Raw genomic sequence first — 27,348 nt, forward strand, 5'->3', positions numbered from 1 at the left:
GTGAAATTACAAAAACATGGAAGAATCTGTCTGTAGTAGTGCAGGAAGGCAGGCTTAGTGTTGAACATCCGCACATTTAAAACAGGTTTTCAGCTTTAAGGCTCGGTTTATGCACATGTATATTTTTGAAGCATAATGCAACATTGTGGGGGAAAAAAGTTGAAAAGACTTTCAGAAGAAAGCCTTTCAGAAGAATGCTGTTACAGGTATATATGACTCAAAATGCAGTGTTAGGTTTGCTATTAGCCTTTACAGCTAAGCAAGTTTATAAACAATTCTATTACAAAAGCATGAAAGTAAAAGTAGTAATGAATTTAGGTTAGTATTAAAGGAATTGAATCAGGTTTCATCTTGATGATCATTAACCTTCACATGCCAAAATGGCTAGTTCTATTGAAACAATATTCTTGTTCTTCATTCCAGCACACTTTTCAGTCCTGTGCCTTGTTTGGCACCCTTACTCACTAAAGCCCTCTGTGTTCTCAAGATGTGCCAGATCACAGAATTAGTATCTTTCTCCCGTTTTAACTACTCGACCTTCTGTGAAACACAGGCCAGTTCAAATATGGTACAGCAGAACCTGTCTGTCCTTGAGTGGGTCTGGGACTGTTACTGCCTCTTTTAATGCACAGTTTTTGGTTGTTTTCCAGCTTGTTTCTCTTGTTACACTTTTTTTTTTTAATTTTGAGTGCTATATTATGTAATTTTTTTAATTACCACACTGTTTCCATTATTTCATTCCTTAAGATATTTCCAATCATTTTTTGAAATATCATTTGTTCAGGAGAGTACCTTCCAAACTTGTCCACTACTAAGAGCAAGTCAACCCTTCAGATTGCATAAAATTTAACTTGTTACTCTGCAGTAATGGCAAAGCAAGCATTTTCAAGTTCAGGCGGTCTTAAAAGTAAATTCTAAGTTAGCCTAACACATTAAGGTTACCATTTTATTCTTTTTCTCATTTTAAGGTACTTCCAAAGGAAAGGGGGAAATGGAAAACTAACTAGATAGATAGAATCAGGTACATTTGTGTCAAACACCAATACTTCATGTAGTTTACAGGTACTGACCAGTTCATTTAAAGTACTTGTTCTGAAAACTGATATATGTACAAGTCCTATCAGAATTAAGACTACAATTTGTATTTTTTTTCTGCTTCAGGTGACTATAGTAAAGCTAAAACAGATTCTCAAGGCAGCTCTATCCATCTATGTAACTCATTTAATTAGGTAACAGACACTTGATGTGTATCACTCAACAAGGATATAATTCACTGTTTGAATAATCTCTAGCTCATCTTTAGCTTCTGCCTTACTCCTCAGTATAGAACCAGTGCTTGTAGGTCTAGTTCAAGGAGTGGGGAGGACCTTGTTTTAGCTCCTTTGCTCCTAGCTCCCTGCAGCTGTAGTTCCTTAAATGCTAGTTTTTACAAGGGAGGAATAATAAATGTGTTAGAGAGTCTTTATCCACAGCATCCTTCCTTTCTCAGTGTCAGTAGCAGCAGCTTAGGTACCTTGAATAAAGGTACCTTGTTCACATCCAAGTCTTTGTTTTTTCAGTGCACCTGAAACAGCTTCAAATAAAAGAAAAAGCCCAAAACACAACAATCACAACCAAAGAGAAGAAAGCCCCAACAAATTATTAAAGTATCAGAATTCCCTCTCCCCTTTTTCTACACTCTGAAACTAATACAGGTTGAAAGGGAACATGTCCTGTTCCATTCTATCCCTCCAAAGATTTTCCCAATTCCTCCTTGTACACAGGCTGAAATAAAACTAGTTTATGATTGAAGTGTAGGTACAAGCCTAAATTTAAGGGCAGACTTTCCTGGTGATTGAGTACTTTAGTAGGTATGACTAGCAATTTATTCTTTAATAAATATATAATAACGAAATTAAGATTTGTGAAGAGCAAAACTAGTCCCTGAAGATCAAAAGAATTAATGCACCTTAAAAGCTTCTGGAAGTGGGTAAAGAGTTGTAAATACAGTATATAGTAGGGTCATTAACTTATAATTGCTTTGTGAACACTTCCAAAAGTAACACTTCATGTTACGCACACTACACTGCAGCATTTAACAGGGAATGCACTGACAAACTTTCATCAACTACACCAAGATATGCTATAACCAGACCTTCATGGTAAATAATTTTTTTAAGGCCTGAATTAAGGCCTTACTAGTAGACCAGTTACAGATCCCGTGTTTTAATGTATGAAAACTTGTAATTTCCCTGGAGATGAGCACAGCTAGGCTGAACTAATGGTAAATTTACACACTTTAACTCATTTAAAATAAACAGCGTGGTAAATTTAAAGTTTTGATTTTTTCATCTGTGGTTTCCCAGCATCACAATTTCCTGACAACAGCAACTTTAGAGAAAGTGAAACAGGAAACAGCTTGATACTTTTGTGTCAACAGTTCAAACCTTAAAAGAAAAAAAAACAAACCAACACAACATTGTTTGTCTATACATACCTTTAAATGATTTCTACAACCTTTTTGCCATATGGTTCCTCTCTATATATAGACTTGCAATGTAAAAAAACCCCAAAATTATGTACATTTTAAGTGTTAAAAGTAAGAAAACAGCGTAATAAAATGAAAAAAACAATATAATGTGAACTTTTAGATGCAGTCAAGTAACTTTAATTTCATAATAATCTACAAATATATGTACATTTTTAAGTCAATTCATCTTCCCACACAGAGTAAATTCATACCATTTAAAGTCAAGTATGTTCCCTCTCACAGTGATAAATCCTGTATTAGCTCACTTTGCTACTGTCTGCAAAAAGCTGACATGATCTGGAAGATCAGATGTCACTGATCTCTATTTGTCAGTTTCTCTCTTTAGAACACGTATAAAGGCATCTCTTGGAACCTCAACATTGCCAATTTTTCTCATCAACCTCTTGCCTTCTGCTTGCCTCCTCAGAAGCTTCATTCTTCTTGTAATGTCACCACCATACTGTGAAAAAAAAAAGTACTAAGTGTAAACTACAACTGCAGCTAAAGTACATTCCAACCACACAAAACTCAAGTGTTTAAAAATAGTCAGAAAGGTTGGTCATATTTTGACAAAAATATTACTTTATACTCCAAATAGTTTGGCCTAAAGGCCAGTAGTTAGAAAGAACAAGGAAGCAAATAAACACATTAACTTGGACAATTGAGTGTTAAACTCTGTTACCTAAATATATACATTTCTGTAAGCCTGGCTGACACTAGACAACACTGTACATCCAAATCCCCTTGGAATAGAAGCAGGATACCAGCTCAGATACACTGTGCCCTCTTGACTAGCATTAGGTGCTTACATCTAGAAAAGTGACCTAAACCCTTGTACAGTATTGAACAGTCACCATCCCACAGCTGTGCTTAGCAGAATTCTACTGCAGCTGTGAGAAAGGGACACTTGTTTAATATTTTGCAATATGTTCACTTCAGAGAGGTAAATCCGAGCTAAATAAGAGGTGTCACAGTTTTCCAACAGCTTTGTTGTGTCTTGTCCATAGTCAACTACTGCACATTAAAGCTTTATTACAATGTATTACTCCAAACCTAAGTAGAAGTTTAATCACAATCACATTTATATTTCCCTCTAACACCTGGAAACCAATCTAGGAAACATGAAGTTACCTATATGCCTGTGTACACACACACATTTTGTGTGCCTACAACTATTAGAAAATGATGAGGAGATGAAACAGACACACTCAAAGTGTGGGACTGAAAATGCCATTATTTTATCTGATCCACTGCAGCAAGAGATTACAAGAGTTGGATTTTACAACAAAAGCTTAAAAGTATCTGCTAGAATTCCACAGACACTTAGGAGCACAAGCAGAGTATGTCTTTGCTGGTTTTCTAGGAAGAGATGGGCATATCATCTTAGCAGGACTCTTAAAGTTTACAAATGTCAGAAACATGAAGAAAAGGGAAAAAAATACCTACACATTTTGCCACAACATTTTTTCTGTAAGGCTTCAGCCTGCAAAATAAAATAACACATACACCTTAACATATTAGAACATCTGCATGTGAAGCTCAGTACTTGAGTTGTTAAAATGTTACTTGTTTTTCTCCTAGTTTTGTAAGATACTTTGCCATCATAACATTTTCAGGTTTTGTGTACAAAATATGAAGCTTTAAACAGAAGATGTAATTCAGTTTTCAATTCTAGAAGCATCACTTAGGGCATGGAATATGTACATAAAGAAATCACAGTCTTGGCTTTTTAGCTGGAATTTCTCCTATGACTCACAGAAGTGTTACATCCATGTGTATATACATGTATAAAAACAAATTCTTACAGCACCTCTTGCCTGAATTCTGACCTTTAATTATTTTACCACTATTTAAATCCTATTTAAACAGCAACAGAAAAATATGGTGAGAAACACCACATCAAGGAAATAGTTTGCTTTGAAGAAGTGTGTGCTAGGAAAATGTTTTTGTGTTCAGCTGCAACATATTTCCTTTGGAACAGCACAAATCAGCTGTTTTTTTGCTGACTCTCACAGCAAAGTATTCCACAACTAGCTAATTTTTTTCAGTAGTAAGAAACTTTTTCCACTGCCAAAGAGGAAGTGAACACATGTGTTGGAAGTTACACTAAGTGCAATTCTGACCCCAAGCAATCTAAAATAAAAATACAATTTCTTTGTATAAATTTAATTCAAAATGTTTAGTCAATAGTCACTGGTCAAATGTGTTTTTTTTCTTCAAGTAGCATGTGTCAAGAAAAATACAACTTTATAGTAAAATCAAAGTCCTCTAATGTATAAAACTAGGTAAGACTTCACAAGTTTGTATTTTATATATCTCAAAATACAGACAGAAAAAAAAGAAGGGAAATAAAAAGGCTTGACTTACGTTTCTCTTGCAATGATTTTCTTGCCAATGGCAGCCTGGATGGCTATTTCAAACAATTGTCTAGGAATAGTCTCTTTTAAACGCTCACATAGGAGTTTACCAGCAGCATAGGCTTTATCACTGAAAAAAAAAAATTAGCAACACTAAAAATATATCCATAAATCAAACTGTTTGATTGAAGGATTTTAGTAGAGGTTTTTCTCTTCTTAACTCAGAAGATAAGCTGATCAGATTAAATTTTACTTCTAATCAGTGGTCTCTGTATGTCACCTGTTTCATACTAACAGGTGATAACACTGTATTAACCTCAGTATATAACATCATATAAAGTATTTATAAAAACACCCTGATTATCCATCACAAATGAAGACATTTTGAATACTGCCACAGTTTCAAGTGAAATTTTAAACTAGGTCAAGGAGAATTTTCATTGATTGTAGGCCCAAGCAGTCAAAATATACATATTGCAGAATGCTTTCAAAGTCTGGTTTTATATCACAAGAAAAAACATAAATTAACATACTCTTGTCATCTGCTAATAAAAATTATCTAACTAATTCAGCATCTGCTTATGCTTCAGGTTTTGGAAAGAGAAAAAACCAAAAGGTGTAAAGAAGCTACTAGCAGATACTTTCAGATACTTTTAGAAAGAAATGGCTTAAAAATATATAATACTTAAAAATATAAAAATACCCATATATAGCAGACATTTTTACCAACATACATGTTTTCAGGTAGTGGAAATGTGACTCCTTGCTACCTCTATAGAACAAACAGTTTAAACATGAAGTACTTAAGTCATGTTCATTGAGCATTACACTTTAAAGAGGCACATATATTTACTTGTACAGTAAGAACAAATGATGACTATCTTAATACCAAGCTTACAGTAATCTCTTTCTCTATAAATGTAATTCAGCATAATTCTTACAGATGCAGTTTTTACAGTGGGAAGACTGAGAATACCTGCAGCAAGAGCAAAATGACTGCAAATATGAGCTGTAAAAAAAAAAAACCAACTGAAATCTAAAACCAAAAGAAAGGTTGTCAGTTTTAGTGAGTAAAACAGTTGAGGGTACAAGCTAAATTGATAAAAAAATACATGTTAAAGCTATAACTAACTTTTACAAGGGAGCCCACTCCATTCTGCATCTTTTCAGAGTAGGAGATGCAGGTAGATTGCTGAACACTGCATGCTTATGAGAAATGCATTAACTAGCAACTGTATGCAAGACATTTATTCCCCTTCAGCCCCATGATCCTTTTGAACATGGCAAGGGGTTTATTTTCTATGTCAGCCTTCTGGACTTACAGCATTCTAAGGATTTCAAGATTGCAGTTATGTAAAAAAATACACAAATATTTAGAAACTACAAGTATTTTAAGAAGGGAAACCAAAAACCCACAAAAGTAGGCATTATTGGAAAGCAATGCTGAAGTTACAGAAGGGAGCCTTGTAAAAACTTTGTGAGAAGATAGGGGACAGGCTGGAAACAGGAAAGGCATTATTTTCACCTCTAATGCCTGAAATGGTCATAGCAATGGAATCATTTTAGCAAAAAAAAATCTGAGGTAATTGCACACAGTAAATATTTACATTCTCCTGGTACTCTGTCTGGAAACAAGGAAACAACAGAATTCTATGGAACAGGAATTACTGGGAGAACAAAATAATTTTTTGTCAGTATTAAGCATCATAAATTATTCATCTGGCATCTTCCAGATGGTCTGCAAATAAAATTTTTCCAGCCCTTTAGAAGATCGGCATTTTGCATTTCTTTCTCTCTGCCTTACATTTTCCACAAAATTATGATACCTAGAACTTAAGCTGAGAAAGGGAAGTAAAAAAATTGCTATTTATTATTTCCTAATTTTCATACTACAAAATTATTTTCTTTTTCAGTGATAATGAAGGTGGTCATATGGAAAAATCTTAAAATGCTAATCTTCAAACAGATTTGTAACACATACACCTAGAGTAATTTAGAATCATATAATCACTTAGGTCAGAAAAGACTGTAAGATCATGAAGTCCTATTAATAGACAATATTTTCATTGTTATTCCTTTTGAGTAAGGAATCCAGTAAACCTACTTGTGTATGATAGTTGCCAGTTCTTCAACTGGATTTCCATTTAGAAGAATATCCATTTTGATTAGGTCTGCTGATTGGTAACCTGCATCTTCATAATCAAAACTAAAAAAATAAAAGCAGTTTGAAAATTAGTCATGATATTGTATAAATTGTATTTTGTATTCTTTGTTTCATAGATTTTATAGACATATTTCTTAATAAAACACTTGAACTTTTTAATATAATGGGAGTAAAGTTTTTAGTAGTCTGTCTCTCAGTACATCTTCACACTAGACATGTACTGCACGTAATGTCCCCTCCAATGCAGAAAGAGGTCATCTTGACTTCGAGGATGTCTTTCCAATCTAATGAGCAATTAGAAATCTACATGCTCAATGCAGTCTTAAAGAACCCTTCGACACAGCTTTTGAACTCAATGTCCTGAACGTCACAGGAATCAAACACCAATCCAGGACTGTCTCCTTTTCATCCTCTCATTTGACAAACGTTATATGTGATCCCTATTATCACCGTCTCTGACAATTAAGTTTTTCATTTAGTTTCCAAACCAGATTTCTTCTTTGGTAGGTTGGTGTGGACCTTGCTGTCTGTGTGGTAGTTAGCAAAAATTCTTAAAATTGAAGAGATTTAGAGGTGATGCATGCAATAGACAGATGATAGATAGACAGATAGATAGATAGGTAGATGGTGTGTAAGTATAATTGTGGAGGATGATCAGTATTACTGTAATGGGGTCAAATCTGAAATAACAGAAAAAGCAGGGGGGGGATAATCCTTTGAGATTATTTCAAAGTACTTCTATCTTTGTTGGCTTAATAACCACAAATGTGTGAATGGATCCATATAACAGAAATATGATTACTGAGAGCACTACATACACAAGCTGTATTAAGGAGCCAATTAGGAAATAAAAACTGATAAAGAAATAAGATAATGCAACATCATTGGCAATCATCCCTGAATCAAAAGAAACCCAGCAGAATTCTGCTAATGAGATAGGTTCTTGATAAACAGGTTAGGTTTTATGTAGTAGGGGAGCTAGATCCAGAGAGGAAATTCAAAATTTCCATCCCTCTGTTCCTTCTACCTTGCCTCTCCACTTTTGTTCATGCTTTTGCTGCATATATATATAAATCTGGGCAAGACATGTCTTACTTACATTTATATGACATAATTAAACAAAACATAAACTCAAAGCAAATTCAGTCCTTCAATAAAATGCATTTTCATGTTTATAAAATGAATACTGTAATTAGATATACCAGTTCCTGTTGTGTAACATATCCCATTAATGACATCTCAACATACCAGGTTTGTGAGAGCAATTGAGCCTCCTGGGGCACAAGCTCATCACCATGCAGCATTTTCACTTCCATTAAACTCACAAAGGCTCTTCACAAACATCTGAGCACTGTACTAGACTCTGAATTCATAGCAGACACCCATAACAGAAAATTCTGTCTCAAAATACACATTATTTTCTTTTTTCACATAATAAAGTATGTATGTAAAGTAAATACCATTTGTTTAAAATACCACATTGTTTTTACTAGCTTTAAATAATCAATGTGGTTATTTTCCTTTTTCCGCCAAGAGAGAGTTCATACAGTAAGTAGTACAATTTCAGTGATTCCATTGAAAAAATTGTACAGTGTCACTTCAGACAAGGACAGACCATTTAGCTCTTACTCATATAGATGAGCCAGTGCCACTCCAAAGGGTGCACTTGAAAAATACACGCATTGCCAAAGACAGTGATTATTAGGTAGTGATATACGTTTCATGTTTTTCAGACTTATTTCCATCCATTTTCACAGTGAATCTAATCCATTCAAGGTGAGAGAGACTAGATTTGCAGCACCACCATAAAGCAATATTCTTTATTTGTGCCCTTCCAGAGCTGTTCCTCAGGCCTTTTTTTACCATACCTTCAGGGTCCAGGGTGGGAGGAGAAGAAGGGGGAACAGGGGAGGTAGTTACCTTGCATAGCCAGAAGACAGAGACTTAAGAGCATCATAAAAATCCACCACAATTTCATTCAGAGGAAAGAGGTATTTTAGCATAACCCTGTTTTCATCAATGTACAACATATCTTTCTGGACCGCCCTACGATCCTAGACGAATAAAAATTGTTTCAGTTTCCCTTGAAATTTTCTACAAAAACATACAAAGCAAATTAAAATGAACAGCAAGCAAGCTACACAAGAGAATTCCTGTACTTAAGCCCCAAAGTAACTTTCTTTTTGGCAGCGCACTGAAGTCCCAGGACAAACTGCAACATTGTACCAAATGAAGAGATGATAACTAATGCTGAATTCCTGAAATCCTTAATAGCTTCTGCTAACTGCTGCCACAGTAGGACTTGAAGGCTCATCTTCTTTCCTCCCAGGAGGCTGTTCTTAAAAGTTATTTTAGAAATTCTTTGCAAGAGATTTTATTCTTTACTGTGCTGCTTTGTATTATGCATTTTGGAATGTTAAAAGCTAAGAACAATATTGTGAAGAAATAATATAAACACAAGATGCATGGCAGTTAAAACATTTTCAATTAGAAGTATTCCAAATACAGTTAGGCAAATTTGGCCATCGCTATTCTAAATTTACTTTCAGGGAAGTACTGAAAAAAGCACATGGACACATATTCAGAAGTGTTGGCAGAAGTTGTATTCCCATGAATATACTTCTAAAAATACCAATACATCTTATTCCCCTGCTGCAGACTCCATTCTTTCATGAGAAAAGAACTAGCTATGAATTAGTCTAGTACAGACCAAGCACTTTTTTGTCACTGAACTTCATCATTAACTTTTCAGTTTATGGATTTTGTACTTCAGAATTATACAAATAAAATGTTAAAAATTATTTTATCTTTCAAAAGTATTCAATAATTACTTCAAAGATACTGTTTACGTAGTAATATCTATCATACTATCTTGTATCTTCACTTTAAGTATGAGGTGAAGAGCTTAAAAATGCAAAAGACAAAATTAAAACTATACACCAACCTGACACAAGGTAATTATTTTCCCAATATATTCAGGAGGTGTTACAATAGTACCAAGAACAGTTGGCTCCAAATACTCTGATACTGAAAGTTTATCAGGAAACTGAGCAGGGTTGATAATAGTAATCTGGTCATTTCCATACTCCTGAAAACAAACAAATAAACCAGATATTGTCATTTTAGAAGTAGGTAAAATTTAACAGCAAAGGAGACAAATTTAGCATTGAAAAAATGCTAAAAAATGTTTATATTGCCTGAAAACATTGGTGCATTATGCAACCCAAGTTTAAACCAAGGATGATTTTAGAAGAGATTTTTATAAAACATATAGAAGTCTGTTATCAGCATATCCCTAAATATCATTATGCAGTAATTAGCTTTTGGCTTGGAAAATTATAGAAATACAAAAAACCTTTCAATCCATCTTTCTGGGTCTCTCTCTCCCCTGTAAATTGAGGACCTTCCTTCTTACTTCATCCTGATCCTCTAAGTTATTATTACACAGCTTCAACAGAAGACCCGCTCTAAATATTTTAGAGTTCAGTGGTGGGGACTTTCTTACCTAAGTAGAACTTTGGGTTCAGGCTCCCTTACATGCTGAAGTGGATTTAGAAATGAAGTTTTTGATTTCTATGTAAGTGCTTTCATTACCTACTTTTTCCAGTCCAACATCCCAGTAAGGGCTGGAGTTACCCTTCCCAGGTAAAAGGAAGGTTATGCTGATTTTGTGTAAATGCAACTTCTCTCTCCTCCAAATCAAGTGATTACATAATTTCCACTGACAGGGACCCAACTTCCAGCATTGTTTGAAAAGAATCCCACATCAACAGCCCAGAATCACAGATCAAAAGTGTCAACTACTTCATTCAGCTGCGATACTGCCTCAGTAAGAAAAAAATAAAATCCAGAGAGATAAAAAGGTCTATGCCTCACACCTTGCAAGTACAGAAACCTTTCTTATACAAGTAATTAGGAATTTACAGAACAGTCAGCCAGTCAATTTGCAGCCTCCTCTGTCAGCAGGTGCTCGAAGTCTACCTCTTTCTCTCTCTAAAACTCAAACACATTCTATAATTCTATTTGCACTCAGTTTAATGAAGTTAGCACATACCCATTTAACTGTGATCAAAAAATCTCACTTTCTTTCACCAGCCCCTGCCAATGTAGAGTATCATCACAAGCTATTCCTAGAAATGTTCATGTTTTCTGATGGATATAACCTGGAAGATTATTTCACCTGCTTTTAATGCAGTCCAGTCAGTAAATACTTAAAAGAATACAGCAAGATATGTGTCCTATACATCCATTTTCAAGGGAAAGTATAAGACATAAAAAGAGAGTGCTTGAAATGAAAGGGGAAAGAGCAGTTAATATCCTTAAGAAAATTAAAAACTATTTAAGTAATACTTAAATTAGTGTTTCTAATGCTTACTATAAAATACAGTACTAGCCTAGATTTAAAAAGAGACTCTAGATGTTTATTATATTTCCGTAATTTTTAATGAATTTAACATACCTTTATCAACTTTGCTGAGGAAAGAACAGCTTTATATGGAACTGTAGGTGCAGTCAAAATAACAGACATGTTATACTCTTGCTCCAAACGCTGATTGAAGACTTCCATATGTAGAAGACCAAGGAAACCCAATCTGGAAAATAAATACCCTGTTGGTAAAAGCATTTGTGTATCCCCTGGAATTTCACAGTGGTCTTTTTCACTCTCCAGCATGCTTACAGTGCTAGTATGGCAATATCAGGCAGAGCAAACAACCTTCAAGGGTCCAAATAATCCTACAGTTGAATAAGGCTTGGAGAACAAAAACTATTAATCACAAGAATTTTCATTCTCTGTGCAAACAGAGAATGTAAGAAAATCAAATGAAATAATTGATCTTTATCATTAATTTGAATTACAGTTTCTAATTTTGAATTAAGTTTAATTCTACCTTCAGTTTACTTAAACATGCATTCTCAACTTATGAATGGTTTCAAATAAGAAAGCAGCACAAAAACCTTACCTCCATCCAGCTCCTAAAGCAAGGCTACTGTCACGATGAACAGTTACACTGGAGTCATTCAACGTCAGCCTTTCCAAAGCACTTTTGAGATTATTATATTCTGTTTGATCTATTGGATACATTCCTGTCAAAATATATTAAACAGAAATGATGTGACAGAGAGCTTTAGCTATTGTGTACCTGGCTTTCAAATATGCCACTTACAGTTAACAGAGTAATAAAATCAGGAATAGTTACTTTCTGCTCCATCAGTTTTTAAATGTGAAAAACAACATGAGGATTCTTTATTCCTCAAAAAATATTAGTCAAAACATAAAAATGTTTTAGATTACCTCAGAATTAACATCTAAACCATAATGGTAGGGTCACTGTACTCATCTAATCCTTCACATTTGTGGAAGATTCACAGTTGAGTATAACCACTGTTTTGCAGTGTAAATGTATAGACTCCACTGAGATGTTCCCTCAAAGCTAAGAGTGAGTGAAAAATAAAAAGCATCATTTCAAAGTTCCAAATATTTCTCTATTCTTTCATAATTAATAAAAACAGTTGTCTGAAATAGATTCTACTGGATCACTTCTCACATCCTTGTATGCTCAGAAAATGTCATCTATATCAAAAAGCAACACACATGCACACAAAAACATTACTTACAAGATTAGACTTTTCAACAGTCACTGAGAGACTGCCTAGTCTCCATGAGACAGTTCAAGTGAGTTTTACACATTGCTTCACAACAGGTCTAGAAAATTATTTACAGGATTTTTTCTAAAGCCACCTTCTGTAGCATTTGTAGTAGTTACTGAGGCTAGTTGCAGCAGCTCAATGGAACTATTCAAGCTCAAAAAGTCAAATATTTTACAGGATCATCTGCATATTAGCTCTGGCAGTTTACCATGTTAAACAAAAATGAAGCAGCTGCTAAATTTTAAAAGAAGAAAAACCAACACAATAATTACAGAAATCTGATTATCACGATGAATAATTCCCTCTTTTTTTTTAAAATTCAAGCCTTCTTTTCCAGCTATTAAGAGTTTACTGGCATTAGAAACAATAATCATGTTTGTGTTTATTCATGCAAAACCAGTCAGCATTTATTACTAATCCTGTTAAGTCACAGGGAAAACACACAAATCTACATAACTGATGCACCTCGGCTAAAATTCTAATCCTCCCAACTCTTAATATACATATCTTCTTTTAAAAGCTCTAACAGCTCTTACTGTCAATGGAAAAAAGTAACTCCACTTTATATTGATTTACTCCTCACCTGCAAAAACCATTGGCTTCGCTGACTTAAAGCCAGGCAAAGGCTCCACTGGCTGTTTATACAAAAACAGTGTGTCTCCTATTTGGGCTTCCGTTACTTCTTTCATTCCAGCAATCAGGTAACCCACCTGTCCTGCATAGCTAAATAAAATTGTTATTATATGGATATGATTGTTGGCATTAGCAGCATTTCTACTATTTTTCCTGCTTGATTTAGCCCAGCCAGAAATTCAAATAAATCACCCCCTTAAAAGCCCATATCCAAAGTCCAGAAGGGAGATTTAAGTTGTTTCACCTCTGAGTTGTGAACAGTCTCAACTAGTTCTTTTTCTGTTACAGATGAACAGTACATTTATGGATTTTGAATACTGTCTTGCTCTCAGTTTAAAAGCTGGAGCTAGACCCTTGAAAAGCTCCTAAGACAAAGAACCCAGAACAGTTCCTAGCTGCCAGCAGAGGAAGTTTCATAAACCAGTGAGATGAAACTAAACACTTTCCATCAGCACATTATGCTAATAGGAGGGGAATACGTGGTAAATATTGAGTAAAACACAGTGTACTGGTTTTGGCTAGGATAGAGTAACTTTCTTCAAAGCAGCCTAGTATGGAGCTGTGTTTGGAATTGTGACTGGAACAAGTGTTGATAACACACCAATATTTAGGTATTGCTGAACAGGCTCTCTGGGTTTCTCTCTGTGTCCCTACAAGCCAACAGACTGGGGGTGTGCAAGAGACTGGGAGGTGACACAGCCAGGACAACAGACCCAAACTGGCCAAAAGGGCATTCCATACCACAGAACATCATGCTTAGCAATACAAAAGACGTGTCATCTTTACAAGGCTTTTACTTGAAGACTAGCAGGATATCAGTCTGCTTTTGGAAGGTGGTGAATAATGGACTGTCTTTGCATCACTTGTTTTTATTTTTTTTCCCCCTTCATTTCTTAAACTGTCTTTATCTCAATCCCCAAGTACCTCCTTAGTTCTCATCCTGCAAGGGCTGGGGAGTGAGCAGGGGGCTGGCTGGGTTGCTGGCTGGGTTCAACCACCAGACACAGTAATGTAACTTGAGAATGCCCCCAGTAAAGTTAGTAACATGTATTTGGTTGCAAACTGGTAAAACTTCTCCACTAATGCTAAGTACCTGATTTTCTTCCCACTGCTGCCATTGAGAAGCCAGTTTCTGGAAGCTGTTGCATTCATGGATTTTAAGTTTTCCACCCTCAAAATATGCTGCAGCAATAACTAAGATGAAGCCCCATTCCCTTCCACTTTCAAACAAGGCAGTTCCTAGAAATAAATTGGACAGCTGAATAAGAATATTGAACACTAGCCTTTAAACACCTAGCTGTCCAGATGTTCTATGTACTACAGAAGATAATGGATTCCTCCCACAGCAATGCCCATAAAGCACTCCCTAAAACCTTCTGCCTCAGCGTGCCCAAAATAAAAAAATGATAGAGTGCATTAAATTGCAATCAGTAATTATTAAAAAACCCACCACCACAGAATAAGAACAAAAAACCTAGACATCTCTGAGTTTTTACCTCTCAAAGCAAAAATCAGAAATGCAGGACATTATAGCTTACCCCAATAGATGACCTGCTCCACTCTAAGAAGTTTTTACTTACAGCTTATGTGTTGGCTGTTCATTTGGAGTCATAATTCCAACTTCATTTACTTCATATCTTTTCTTAGTGTGTGCAGACACAATTTTCTGTCCTTTTGCAATCTCCCCACCAAAGAGTGCAATGTTAGCTATGACACCTCGGTAGTGGTCAAAGGTAGAGTCAAATACTAAGGCTTTCAATGGATCAGCAGTATTACATTGGGGTCTGTCACCAAAAGAATGAGAACAATATATTATGCAGTGTGTTTTCATTCAATATTGAGTGAGTAAGCATGCCCACCCCAAACACTTTCAAAGAATCCTACCAGGTTGGAAGGGATTTCCAGTATCACCTGATCCAACTTTTCCTGGCAAAAACATGGGCTTAACAAGATGGCCCAGCACCCTGCCCAAACAAACCAGAGTGTCCAATGGTGGGGAATCCACCACTTTCCTGGAGAGATTACTCCAATAGCTCTTTGTAGCTACTGTTTAAATACCAGAACACAGCAAAAGGTCTTCCTTAAGCCTTCTTTTCTCATGGCTGAAGAAGTCCATTTTTCTCAGCCTGTCCTCAAAGGGCAGGCTGCCCAGTCTTTCGATCATCTCTGTGACCCTTCTGCGGCCCCTCTTCAGCCTGTCCACATTTTCTGCACAGAAGGACCAGAACCGAACACAGTATTCCAGGTGTGGACTGACCACCACAGAGCAGAGTGGATGAAGGACTTCACCTCTGCTGTTGATATCCCTGTCCTTGATGTCCTGAGGTAACCCAGCATGCTGTTGTCTTTCTTTGCTGCAGCAGCACACTGTTCACTAATTTTGACTTTGCTGTCCCCAAAGACCTCCGGGTCCACTTCCACAGAGCTGCTCCCCAGCTAGGTAGATTCCAGCCTGTGCCGTGCTCCTGAATTATGTACTCCCAGGTGCACGACTTTTGCCTCTATTGAATTTCATAAGATTCTTTTTAGCCCAGTTTTCTAGCCTATCTAGGTCTTCCTGCAAAGTTGCTCCCCTTTCTGAAGTGTCTACTTCCCCTCTCAGTTTGGTATCACTGGCAAACTTCACTAGGGTACACATCCCAACTTCCAGATCACTTACAATGCTGAGAAACAGAACTGAACCCAATGTGGAACCCTGGCAGATCCTGTGTGTGGCCAGTCTGAAAAGGAGATATCTACCAGCACCATCTGGGTGCAGCCTGTCAGACAGTTCCCATGACACTCCAGACTGTAACACAGTGGTTTCTCCAGGAGTCTGTGAGAAACCTTATCAAAAACCTTAAAGATCCAAGTAGAGAGAAACCCAGGCTGCCAGTGTCACTCACACTACACAGCAGGTTACTGTGCTGTAGAAGGTGATCAGGATTGCCAAGCACAATACGCCCTAGGCAAATCCCTGCTCAATTTTCCCACTCACTTCCTTCATCTGACTTGTCACAGCCCCCAGGAGGATTTGTCCCATACCATTTCCAGGGACTGCAGTAAGACCGATGGGCCTCTAAATTCCTGGATCCTCCTTTAAGCTCTTCTTGAAAATTGGACATCAGCATTGTACCAGTCTTCTGGGATGTCCCCTGATCTCCACGACTTCTCAAAGATTACGAAGAGCAGCTTTGCACAGACACAGCCAACTCTCCTACAATCCTCAGGTGGATTCTGTCAGGGCCAATGGATGCACAGGGGTCAGGCCCCTGTAATAGTTCACATACCAACTCCTTCTTTGCTGACAGTGGGTCTGTGCATCAACCTGCATTTTTGCTCCACAGGCCTAAAGCCCAACAGTGCTGGTAAAGACAGAGCTAAAGAAAATGTCCCTTAGCTTTTCAGCCTCACTGGTGATTAATTCACCTCTCCTGTTTAAGCACAAGACACTATTTTCCTTCTGGCTCTTCTACATCTCTCTATAAAATGTTTTCTTTAAATGAGATGCATATTCAGTGTAAAACTACTGCCAATACCATATAAATGCAACTCATGATTTTCTAATTACTTTATATGGTTAATTAGATACATAATTAAATACACTTACGGTGGGATCTTCTCAATGACCTTTTGAAGAACTTTTTCAACATTCGTTCCTTGTTTAGCAGAAATCTAAAACAAATCCAACAACAACTTTATAAGACATATCTTACACTTATTAGTTAAATAGTGTCATGTTTACTTAGTTACACAGTTTGGGTAGCACCCATAAAAGCACTGAAAAGGATACTTTAGAATGCTTTTAATAAAAAATACTGTTTTTTCTTTTGTGAATAGCAATTATTTTTATGACAGAAATGAAAACCATTTATGGATTGATAGTGAGAAATAATTTAAAATCCTGGATTCCATTACTCAAAAAATACTAGAATTTTTAGCTGACGGTTATTTTCTTCACTCTTATAGGAAACAAATTTAAAGAAATTCTTATTTCTTTCTCTGTCTTTCTGTCTTTCTCAGACAAGAAGAGGCAGACAGCACTCCCTTAATTTACAACATGCACAAAGTGTACAACATGTTACAAATTTATATTATCAGCCATGTTATAAAACTTAGAAATCTTACCCTTATACATTCATCTGTAGGGATATCAAACAATTTCTCAATTTGTTTTTCAACTCTTTCAGGGTCTGCATTTTTCAAGTCAATCTGTAAAACAACAAACTGCTAAATATACAAGAAATCACACCTCCCACATCATCCAGTACTGTAGCTTTCAAAAGTACAGCAAAGAACCTTTATGTATTTATGAGTAAATATTGTCAATCTTTAGGAAAAGATCAATATTCATTTTACAAAGGCTTCCTTGATTTTGGGGAGGATCCTGTCCACAACCAGTCTAGTTTTGGCTTGTTTCATTAGGGAAAACACCTTTCTCCAAGAGCTGGTAAAAATCTTTAGTTTACAAAATAATTTGATATCATTAAGTGCTACCTACACTGTTTATAGGATCACATATTAAACTAAGTACAACATAAATCTACAAAAAGCATTTAACATAAGCTGAGCAGTAATTAATCTTGTGATTCCAATAACACAGCCCTCTGTCTAGAAAATAACTGTATAGAAAATAACACTTGGAATTTCATTTAAAATTAAGACTCCACTTTTTAAATATTGAGCTCCTAGTCATGTCATTTCTTCAATATCAATGAACTTTTAACATCACCAATTCCAACCACAAACCCAGCATCGCAAAGTCCACCAATAAGCATGTCTTTAAGTGCTACATTTTTAAAATATCTAAATGTATTTTATTCACTTAAAAATTTCACAGCAGTTACTGTAAAATTTTACACAAACGGCAAATACAGAAAATTCCTAGTGATGTTATATCTAAATCCTGCAAACATTTTGATAAATAACTTTGTTATGTACTTCTCTTCGAGGTTGCATTTCTGATCAGCACTATACACAGTTAAACAACCCAAGTATTTAATAGAAAATGCTAAAAATGTTACCTTATTTATGACAGGAATTATTGAAAGCTGTGCTTCAAAGGCGAGATAGAAGTTTGCCACTGTCTGAGCCTGAATACCCTAGAAAATAACACTGTAAAGTTTAACACAGAAACCTTCTCAGTTTTCGTGTGACTTTGGGGAGTATTTTTAGGCATACTATACAATTTAGGATGCCTAAATGCCTGTGTGCTATTGCACACAGGTAAGCCAATACCTACAGTGCATCCAAATTAATCTGTGTGTAGTAAGGATAATGTTTTTCTCCAAATACAGCTCCTATACTCATATGCCTGCTCTGGATCTCTCTTTACTACCCAAATTCCATGGGATCAATCCAGCAGTGAACTACATTAGCAAATTCATTACTGCACAAACCTAAGTCATTTTACACTCCTGCTGTCTGCACTACTTATCACTTTCATGCAGCCTTTTGAAACCAAATCCTTCTAACCTAAAAAGGAGTACGAATTTTATACTGATATCCTGAAATTAAACCTCCTTTAAATGCCTGCTATTCTATCAACTCCTTAATTTAGGAGATGGATAAATAAAAGGTGACTGATTATATGCAACTGCTCTAAAATCCCATTACTCTTTTTCTGCAGTGTAATCCTTTCATGGACATAGACTGGGGCAAAAACACTGCCAGAAAAAATTAAAAACACCCACAACTTAGTTTCCCTCTAGCTTAAGGAAATCCTAAAATACTAAATAGAAAACAAGAATTAAGTACTACACCTCATTTGCATCCACTACAAGTATGACACCTTGACAGGCAGATAGTGACCGTGATACTTCATAGCTGAAATCTACGTGGCCCTATGGAGAAAACAAATGTTTACAATTTCAGGTATTTCTGCAAAGATTTCTGTACTATGTTGTTTTCATTTGTATCTAAGTTCACATTCTTATGAAAGAGGAATTGAATAAACACAGAAAGCCAGAAATCTCCTACTTTTAACTATAAAGACATTTAGATTTGTGTGATTTCAACACTGTTTATATTTAACTTACTGGTGTGTCAATAAGATTTAAGAGGTAGTTTATTCCTTCATGATTGTAAAAGAGAGATGCAGATTGGGCTTTAACTGTAATTCCTCTTTCACGTTCCACTTGAAGTTTATCCAGCACTTGTTTATTACGGTCAGTTTTAGAAATTGCTCCTAAAAAGAAGAAAGAAAAAAAAAAAAAGCTTTATTACCTTACTTACTACACAAATCTTACAAATGCCATTGACCAAAAGTTAACCAAGAGCAAATGAAGTTTTCCCATACAATTAAGCTAAACGAAGATTTTCCATCAAAAACAAAACAGTGCATCAACTCTTTACATTTGTCAAATAAAGTTTATACAATAAAGTTACATAAAATACTATCCTGAATAAGCAGGATAAAATGCTTCACCTAAGAGATTACGAAGAAGCAAAAATTCCCTTGAATTGTAAATAATTTTGATACTTAAGGAAACTTCCCCTCCTATCACTGAAGAGGAGTGGCCCACAGCTCTAAGATCAATCTCAAGTCCCAGATGAGCATTAGCCTAGAGTGAAAGACCTGAATTAAAAATCCCATTCTACCACAGGTATCAGGCAAAAATGCTCATAGTGATACATGGGAGGTAATCACAAAAAATAACTTTGATCAGAAGTTTCTCTCCCTCGTTTTGTTTCATTCCTCCTTGAATAAGAGTCCAGAACTCTCAGGTGTTGACAGTCCCACCCCTTCTGTCCCACCTCAACCACCAGCAGCAAACATCACAAATTTAACATGTACTGTTCTAAATGGATGACTGGTTATAATGACAGGAGTGACATATTGAACATGGAAGATGTTGAGACAAGGAACATCTTGAAAATCCTTTTCAGTGTCTTTCAAATATATGGACTTCTTTAAACGAAGTACACACTTTCTTATGCCTACGTATAGGCAGATGTCAACAACAAAGTCCATATATCTGCAACACTACACAACTGAGAGCTTAAAAGCACAAGCAACACTAAGAGTAAAAATATTAGCAATACTTTTGCAAAAATATTAGAAATTTTAGTAATAATCAATGGTACAGAAACTTAAGACGCTACCTTCCATGTCAAGAAAAGGTAATATAAAATGAGAATGCTTACCTGTAATTTCCAGCAATCTGTCTGCTAGTGTACTTTTGCCATGATCTACATGAGCTATAATACTGAAGTTTCTAATGCTTTCAACAGGATACGTTGACATATCTATTTTTTCCTGAAAAACAGGAATTTCTTTTCATAAATCAAGGTTACAGTCTCTATACAGCATATGACCTGGCCTTTATAAAACCAAATTAATTTTTTAAATAATTTTTCTCTAGAAGAAGCACAGGTTCTTGTGATACAAAAGATACAGAGATACAAAAGCTTGAATTGTCACCATTGTTTAAAATATCAGCATTTCACTTTAGTCATATAGACACATGTATTCTTTTATCACTAAACAATCATGAACTATGCTGGACTGTGTGTAAAAGGTACTAACTTCTTATGTACATAGGGAGCTGGAAAACTCTGTTTTACAGTTTCACGTTGGTGAAACTACTAAAGGATTAAGAAAACTGGATTCAGGGGGCCATTAAGGCCATCCTTCTTCACAAGCACTGTATGAATACAGAGCCATTACCTAGAGACTCAGCCAGTTGTGACCTTATCATAAGGAGCAAGCAAACAGTGAAAAAGGATGCGACAGTGTGGAAGAAGCCAATCCACACACAAAAGCCAAAGTATTTTATTTATTTACAGTTCTATGCAGAAAGGGGCACTTGGAAAATCCACAAAGCCAGCAAACAACTATCAAAACTTTATACTACTTATAGATTTTAGAAAACAAAGGCATTAATATCCACTGCCTAAAAGTTACATAGTTGTCTTTTAATTCATATTCTATTGGTTAAATGATTCCCTCATTTCTTATGCTCATTAGCCAGCATGGTCTCTTTCTCTTGAGTCAGGGAGTTTCTTGGGTCTGTGGTCTCTCCCAGCCAGAAGTGCTTTTTTACCCAGCCAGAGCCGATTTCTGCACACCTCTGAGTTGGATTTGTTAGTTCTTTCCTTTTCCTGGCAGCTCTGTCCTTCTGGCCCGTGAATTCTGCATTCTTTGTGCCCACTACTAAGCATATCCTTCTCTCCAAGCTCTGTTAATCTGTGCCTGGAACTGAGACCACTGAAACGTGTCAAGCCCTACACCTTAGCAAGGCAGGGCTTGACACGTTTCAGTGATCTGAGGAGAAACGCATCCTTCTCATCCTGTAACCCAGCGCGGCTGCCAGGCAATGCCGCATGCCCCAGGGCAGCAGCAGCAGCAGGCGGCTGGGCCAGGCGCAGGGGCTGCCCGCGGACTCACCTTGCCGCGGGAGCTGTAGGGCCGCCCGCACGCCGCGGGCAGCCAGGCCGCTCGGCAGAGCGGGGCGGCGGCGCCGGGGCTCGGCAGCCGTGCCCCCCAGCGCAGCGCCGCCCTGCCGGCGAGGGCCATGGCGCTGGCAGCAGCTCAGCCCAGCTCCGCTCAGCTCAGCTCAGCCCAGCCCCGCTCAGCTCAGCTCAGCCCAGCCCGCCACGGGCCGCGGCGGCCCGGAAGGGACGGGACGGGAGGCGGCGGCGGCGGCTGTGATCCGGCGGAAGCGCTGCCGGGGCGGCGGTGTGAAGGAGGGAGGGACGGTGCTGCCGGGGATTGCTGCTCTGCTGGGACTGCCGACGGGTTTATTGCCTCTGCTGGCATATGGCTGTTGTGCTGTGTTAAATTCTGGAAGCAGAAGAATGCTGTATTCTCAGACGCGTTTTCCGTGTGTTACTCTTCATCACAGTCTTTGCGGGTCTTCCAGATATTTTTCTAGCTTGTGTCTTTCCTATTTCGGCGTTTGTTTCGCTATTTTTTTCTAGAAATGTTTGCATTAACCAAAGGGTGTTTCGCACCCCTTGGAAAACGTGCAGGCAATGGTCAGTGTTCTGTTTACATATATTGGCTCCTCCTTTCTCTTTTGCTCAATCTAATTAAGATTTCAGCTGTAGCTATGTAAAATATTTCAGAAGTGCCAGCAGAGCACTTAGCTAAGAAAACTGCAAATGTTTAATCAGATTCGCGTTCTAGACATGTGCCAAATAAAGCAAGACAGTAAAGTTTTAGGGCAAAATCATTTAAAGGAGGTTTAATTTCAGGATATCAGTATAAAATTCGTACTCCTTTTTAGGTTAGAAGGATTTGGTTTCAAAAGGCTGCATGAAAGTGATAAGTAGTGCAGACAGCAGGAGTGTAAAATGACTTAGGTTTGTGCAGTAATGAATTTGCTAATGTAGTTCACTGCTGGATTGATCCCATGGAATTTGGGTAGTAAAGAGAGATCCAGAGCAGGCATATGAGTATAGGAGCTGTATTTGGAGAAAAACATTATCCTTACTACACACAGATTAATTTGGATGCACTGTAGGTATTGGCTTACCTGTGTGCAATAGCAGAGAACACCAATGCATAGCAGTCCTGTCATTCCTAAAGGGATGAGCGTCTTCACTGTCCTAAGGTACATGAATATCAAAAAATCTAGGGAAGTGCTCTGTTAGCAGGAATTAAATTAATATGCTTTAAATACTGTATTAAAGAGAGAGCACTCTCTTGCACTGAGCAATTTATATAGATGGCAGATTTCAGCAATTCTAGAAGAACAGCAGCAGGGGGCTGTTCACACTAAACCACATATTCACACTACCAGGAAGTGTAGGGACGTGCAAAATCATGCAGTCTCAAAAATAACAAAAAAAAAAAAAAAAAAAAAAAAAAAAAAAAAAAAATCCAAACATAATTCAAACCAAACAGGTTGAACTTGCACTCCATATCTACACCTTAGAGAATAAAGGCTTCTGTTTGCACCACATGCACTCTCAGCTGGCTGGATGGATTCAAGGAGCTGTGCTGGAGTAACTGAATGAGCTCATGTGCTGCATCTTCATCCTGGAACTTATCCTATTTTCATCAAGTGAACAGCTGTGGAGTGACTGCTGGTCCATACTGCGAGACAGCAGCCCTTAATGTAAAGCTATTTGCAGGTATTTTAGAGTTCTGAGATACATGAAGGAAAACTGGGATAGAACTGCATTTCAAGCCTGACTCCTAATCATATGAACAAAATACATTAACTTCAATTTCAGATTGGAGGTCCATCATAAGCTAGGATAGAGCACAGAAAAATTACAGTCATCTGTCCTTATTTTCACTTTTCAGCTCAGATAAATACACAAATCAAATACTAAGATTTTTGATCAATTTGAGCTCTATATGCAATGGAACACATTCACTCACTGGAAGTAGAGAACAATGTACACTTCATCAGAATAATAAATATTAAAATATTTATGTGACAGCAAGCCAGAAGCAAGAAATATTAATTTTCAAGTGATCATTTATATGTCAAAATGTGATAGATGGATGCACACATTTCCTGAACATCAAAAGCCATTTGTTGTAATGAGGATAAATTAAATGCACCTGTCACTAGCTGCCTTTACTAATACTGGAGCCAACCATATAAATGGTAAATTCAGATACTTACAGATTCCTGACTGAAAAGGTGAAAACAAAATACAAGCATGTCTGATTCCCAAGTATCTTGTTTCAGTTACACTTGACTACAGGTGTTGAATGTCCTATCAATAACCATTTAAGTTGAAGACATAATTGCCATAAAAGCAAACCAGTTAGTGTTATGTATTATTTCCTGGCAGTTGTGTTCAATAGAAACAAATATGCCCCCTAGATGACATGGTTTCATAACCTGAGTTTTAACAGGAATTGTGTTTTCCCATAAAGTGAAAATATTGCAACATTAAACATTTACCCAGTCAGGGATCAGAGTTATCTGCGAAACTTCTGAGACAGTCACACAGGGTGAAATAGCTGACCCTAATGAGTAATACAAAAGGTAAAGAAGCATTTCCTTGGTAGTGAAGTATGAGCTGATAAAATGCAACTAGGATTTCATAGTGTAAGTTACGTATGCATGAAGAGGCCAAACAGATCCATAATCAGTGGTATCTGTGAAACACAGCAGAGACTGCACCACCTGCTACTCAGTCATCAGTGCACCCCATTTGGAAGCAATCTTTGGTAGCATTGTGAGATTGTGGAAATGCAAAAATAAGAACAAAGCAACACTGAATAGCTGTAAGTAAAAAAAATTACTTCATTAGTGAGGATTTCTGTAACAGAACAGATTTCTATTTTCCACAAGTATTTGCAAATGCAATAGCTGTGACAAAAGCCTTTTTTGTCACTGGAAGCACTGCTATCAGCAGATGCTAAAAGGGAATTACTACCTAAAAGATAATGTTGGCAGAAATTTCACTATCTGTAAAATACATTCTCTTAAATTCAAAGACTTTATATTACACAGTAATGACCTGAATTAAAAGGACAAAGTTTACACTGAAAAAAAACTGAAGTCTCAAACTAAACACATTACAGGACAGGTCACTAACATTCATCTTCCAAATAAATGTCTTTGTGGCAGAGAGAGGTGCCTGAACAGACACCTCAATTAACTAACCTGGTCTGCCAGTTCTTTAACTGGAGTAGCCACCCAGTTTTCCTCAGAGTATTTGAGTTTGACAGGCCCTTGTTCTTTGGAGGACAAAATCTAGCAAATCCTTTATCTTTCTTCCCTTATTTTCTTCTTTTCTTCCTTTTTTTTTTGTCGTCATCAAAAAGTGTCCTGTGCAATATCCATACTTGAGTTGTATCTACTCTACTCCTTTCTTAACCAAAGCAATGATGGACAAAGGGGCTGCAGTGACTGGAGTTAATATTTTGCCTCTTAGGACAAATTTCCATTTTGGAGCTGTTCCTTGACACTGACTTGTCAGATTGCTGCAATATATCAAGGTCTTCTCCAATTGTGCTTGAAAATCCAGTTTAATCTTTTATTTCTTGGCACTTCATGATGCTGATGGCCAAATATTTCTGTTGTAGACAAGCTGACAAAAGCAGACACATACATACTTCTTGCCTTAAAAATAAAGCAGAAAAAGTAGTATCTTCCTGTCTAATCTTCAGAAGTCACAGCAGAAACTGAGGAAAATGGAAGTATTTTAGTCTGTGAGGAAAATTATCTGAGATTATTGATGTCTGTCTAATAAAAAGAAAACAATGCATTTTTTGTGTTCCTATAAGTAATGACAAACTGCATGTTTCTAGGCCATAGCCTACAGAGGAAGAGGAGTATATAGTGATATACATAACTGAAAAATTGCTATTTTTTCTTCATATTGGAAACTTCTTTCATTTAAGACATGTATTTTCTATATTTTACTTACCAGAAAGATAATATTTTAGAATTATATTCTGTTAACTTCCTTGGGCTCGTAATTTGAATGTATTTTTAATAAGCAGTGATTAAGAAAGTTTCTTCCCCTTCTTATCCCCTTTATTATATTATTGGTATACAGAGCTTTGCATGCATTTTCCAGTCTAATAGAAAATTGCCTATTTTAAGATCTTTTTGGAAGGCTTAATGAATACTAGATAGGTTCATATTAGCTTGATTTGTGTTTACAAAACAGTTTGAACATATTTAATGGGTTTATCCCTGTTGGTACAAGATTGGGGATGAACAGTTTGAGAGCAGCCCTGCTGAGAAGGACTCGGTGATGCTGGTGGGTGAGAGGCTGGACAGGACCCAGCCATGGGCACTCACAGCCCAGAGAGCCAAACGTGTCCTGGGCTGCATCCAGAGCCCCGTGGGCAGCAGGGGAGGGAGGGGATTCTGTCCCTGTGCTCTGCTCTGCTCTGCTGAGACCCCACCTGCAGGGCTGCAGCAGCTCTGGGGCCCAGCACAGCAAGGACACAGACCTCTTGGAACTGGTCCAGAGACAGGCCATGATGAAGATCAGAGGGCTGGAACATCTTTCCTGTGAGGAAAGGCTGAGAGAGCTGGGGTGTTCAGCCTGGAGAAAAGAAGGCTCCAGGGAGACCTCAGTGTGACCTTTCAGTACTTGAATGGTCTCTTGTAAGATCCGATTTAAGCTAAATCTCTAAATCTCTGTGTATAAACTGGAAGGAACTTAGAAGGTTCAAAATATACCCAGAAACAAGATTAAAACCAAACTAGGGTAGATGTTGGTGCCAAAAAAATATGCATTTTATTTAATAGTAAAAGAGGCAAAGAGAAAGAAAGAAAAAAAAAAAAGAAAAAGAAAAAAAGGAAAAAGGAAAAAGAGGTATGCAGGGGGGATGTGGGGAGAGGAATAGGGATTAGGTGGAAGCATATCACCATCTGAGGGTCCCAAAGACATCTTGTTGCTCCCCTCCATCTGGTCTCCTTGGTACTGAGGGTCCCCTGCTGCAGCTGCACCACACCACACCACACTGCCCCATGCCCCGAAGAGTACAGAATTCCATGGATCAGTGTACACTTTGGGCCAGGTGGGAATGCCCAGGTGTCCCCCTTGCAGGGGGCCAGTTTGACACCGTCCCTTGCAACACTGAGGGTCTGTTGCCTCATCTTTGGTGCTCTGGTGCAGGGTGCAGGGACCCTTTGATTCTGAATTACTCAGCATCCTGTTGCCAGGACTGAAAAGACCATCTGGAAAGATTTTTTCTATAAGTTCTTACCTGATTAGTAGCTCCCCCTTAAGGAGGTATTTGGTAAAGTAGACTAAGTTCCCTAAGGTTTTGATTGAAGGAATTACATTTTTTTTATTGTGTTCCTTCATTTTCTAGTTAATCGATTTTCCTATCACATTTGCACTGTTCTCTATTAATGATTTTTAATGAGAAAAGGCTAGTAGCATAGCTTTCCCTTCCTCATTATTGAACTATTTATGTGTTAAAGGATAATTGTATTGCCACAAAATTTCTGAAGCTGATGCTGCTGCCTTAGGAGCAGAAGCCACTTTCTTTGTACCTAGATAGGTAACGACATTTGGCCCCATCACAAATACCAGGTCTGATAATGCCCACCCTACAGTACAATTCAAATTGCTTTCTATCAGTGATTTATGCTTCTCATTATCTAAATAGTCCTCAATCT

At 37.2% G+C, this 27,348-nt stretch overlaps 1 protein-coding gene across 2 annotated transcripts; it reads right to left on the bottom strand.

The window, feature by feature from the left end:
- Window positions 1–2,624: 2,624 nt before the first annotated feature.
- GUF1 (GTP binding elongation factor GUF1) lies at window positions 2,625–21,920 on the bottom strand. Of its 2 annotated transcripts, XM_064418284.1 has the most exons (17): window positions 21,681–21,920; window positions 20,438–20,549; window positions 19,330–19,478; window positions 19,054–19,134; window positions 18,316–18,393; window positions 17,420–17,503; window positions 16,902–16,966; window positions 14,893–15,096; window positions 13,263–13,402; window positions 11,992–12,115; window positions 11,490–11,622; window positions 9,975–10,118; window positions 8,951–9,084; window positions 6,971–7,072; window positions 4,877–4,996; window positions 3,956–3,992; window positions 2,625–2,969 (listed from the first exon to the last, which is right to left on the bottom strand). In XM_064418284.1, exons 1-17 carry the CDS (start codon window positions 21,807–21,809, stop codon window positions 2,832–2,834), a joined length of 1,974 nt encoding a protein of 657 aa, XP_064274354.1. In that variant the 5' UTR covers window positions 21,810–21,920; the 3' UTR covers window positions 2,625–2,831. The 2 variants fall into 2 exon arrangements, with proteins under 2 accessions (XP_064274354.1, XP_064274355.1); XM_064418285.1 differs by lacking the exons at window positions 16,902–16,966; window positions 17,420–17,503; window positions 18,316–18,393; ... (2 more) ...; window positions 20,438–20,549; window positions 21,681–21,920 and adding an exon at window positions 14,406–14,551 and having other exon boundaries at window positions 14,893–15,032.
- Window positions 21,921–27,348: the final 5,428 nt, after the last annotated feature.

This window comes from Passer domesticus, chromosome 4 (assembly GCF_036417665.1).
Source record: "Passer domesticus isolate bPasDom1 chromosome 4, bPasDom1.hap1, whole genome shotgun sequence".
Lineage (NCBI taxonomy): Eukaryota > Metazoa > Chordata > Aves > Passeriformes > Passeridae > Passer > Passer domesticus.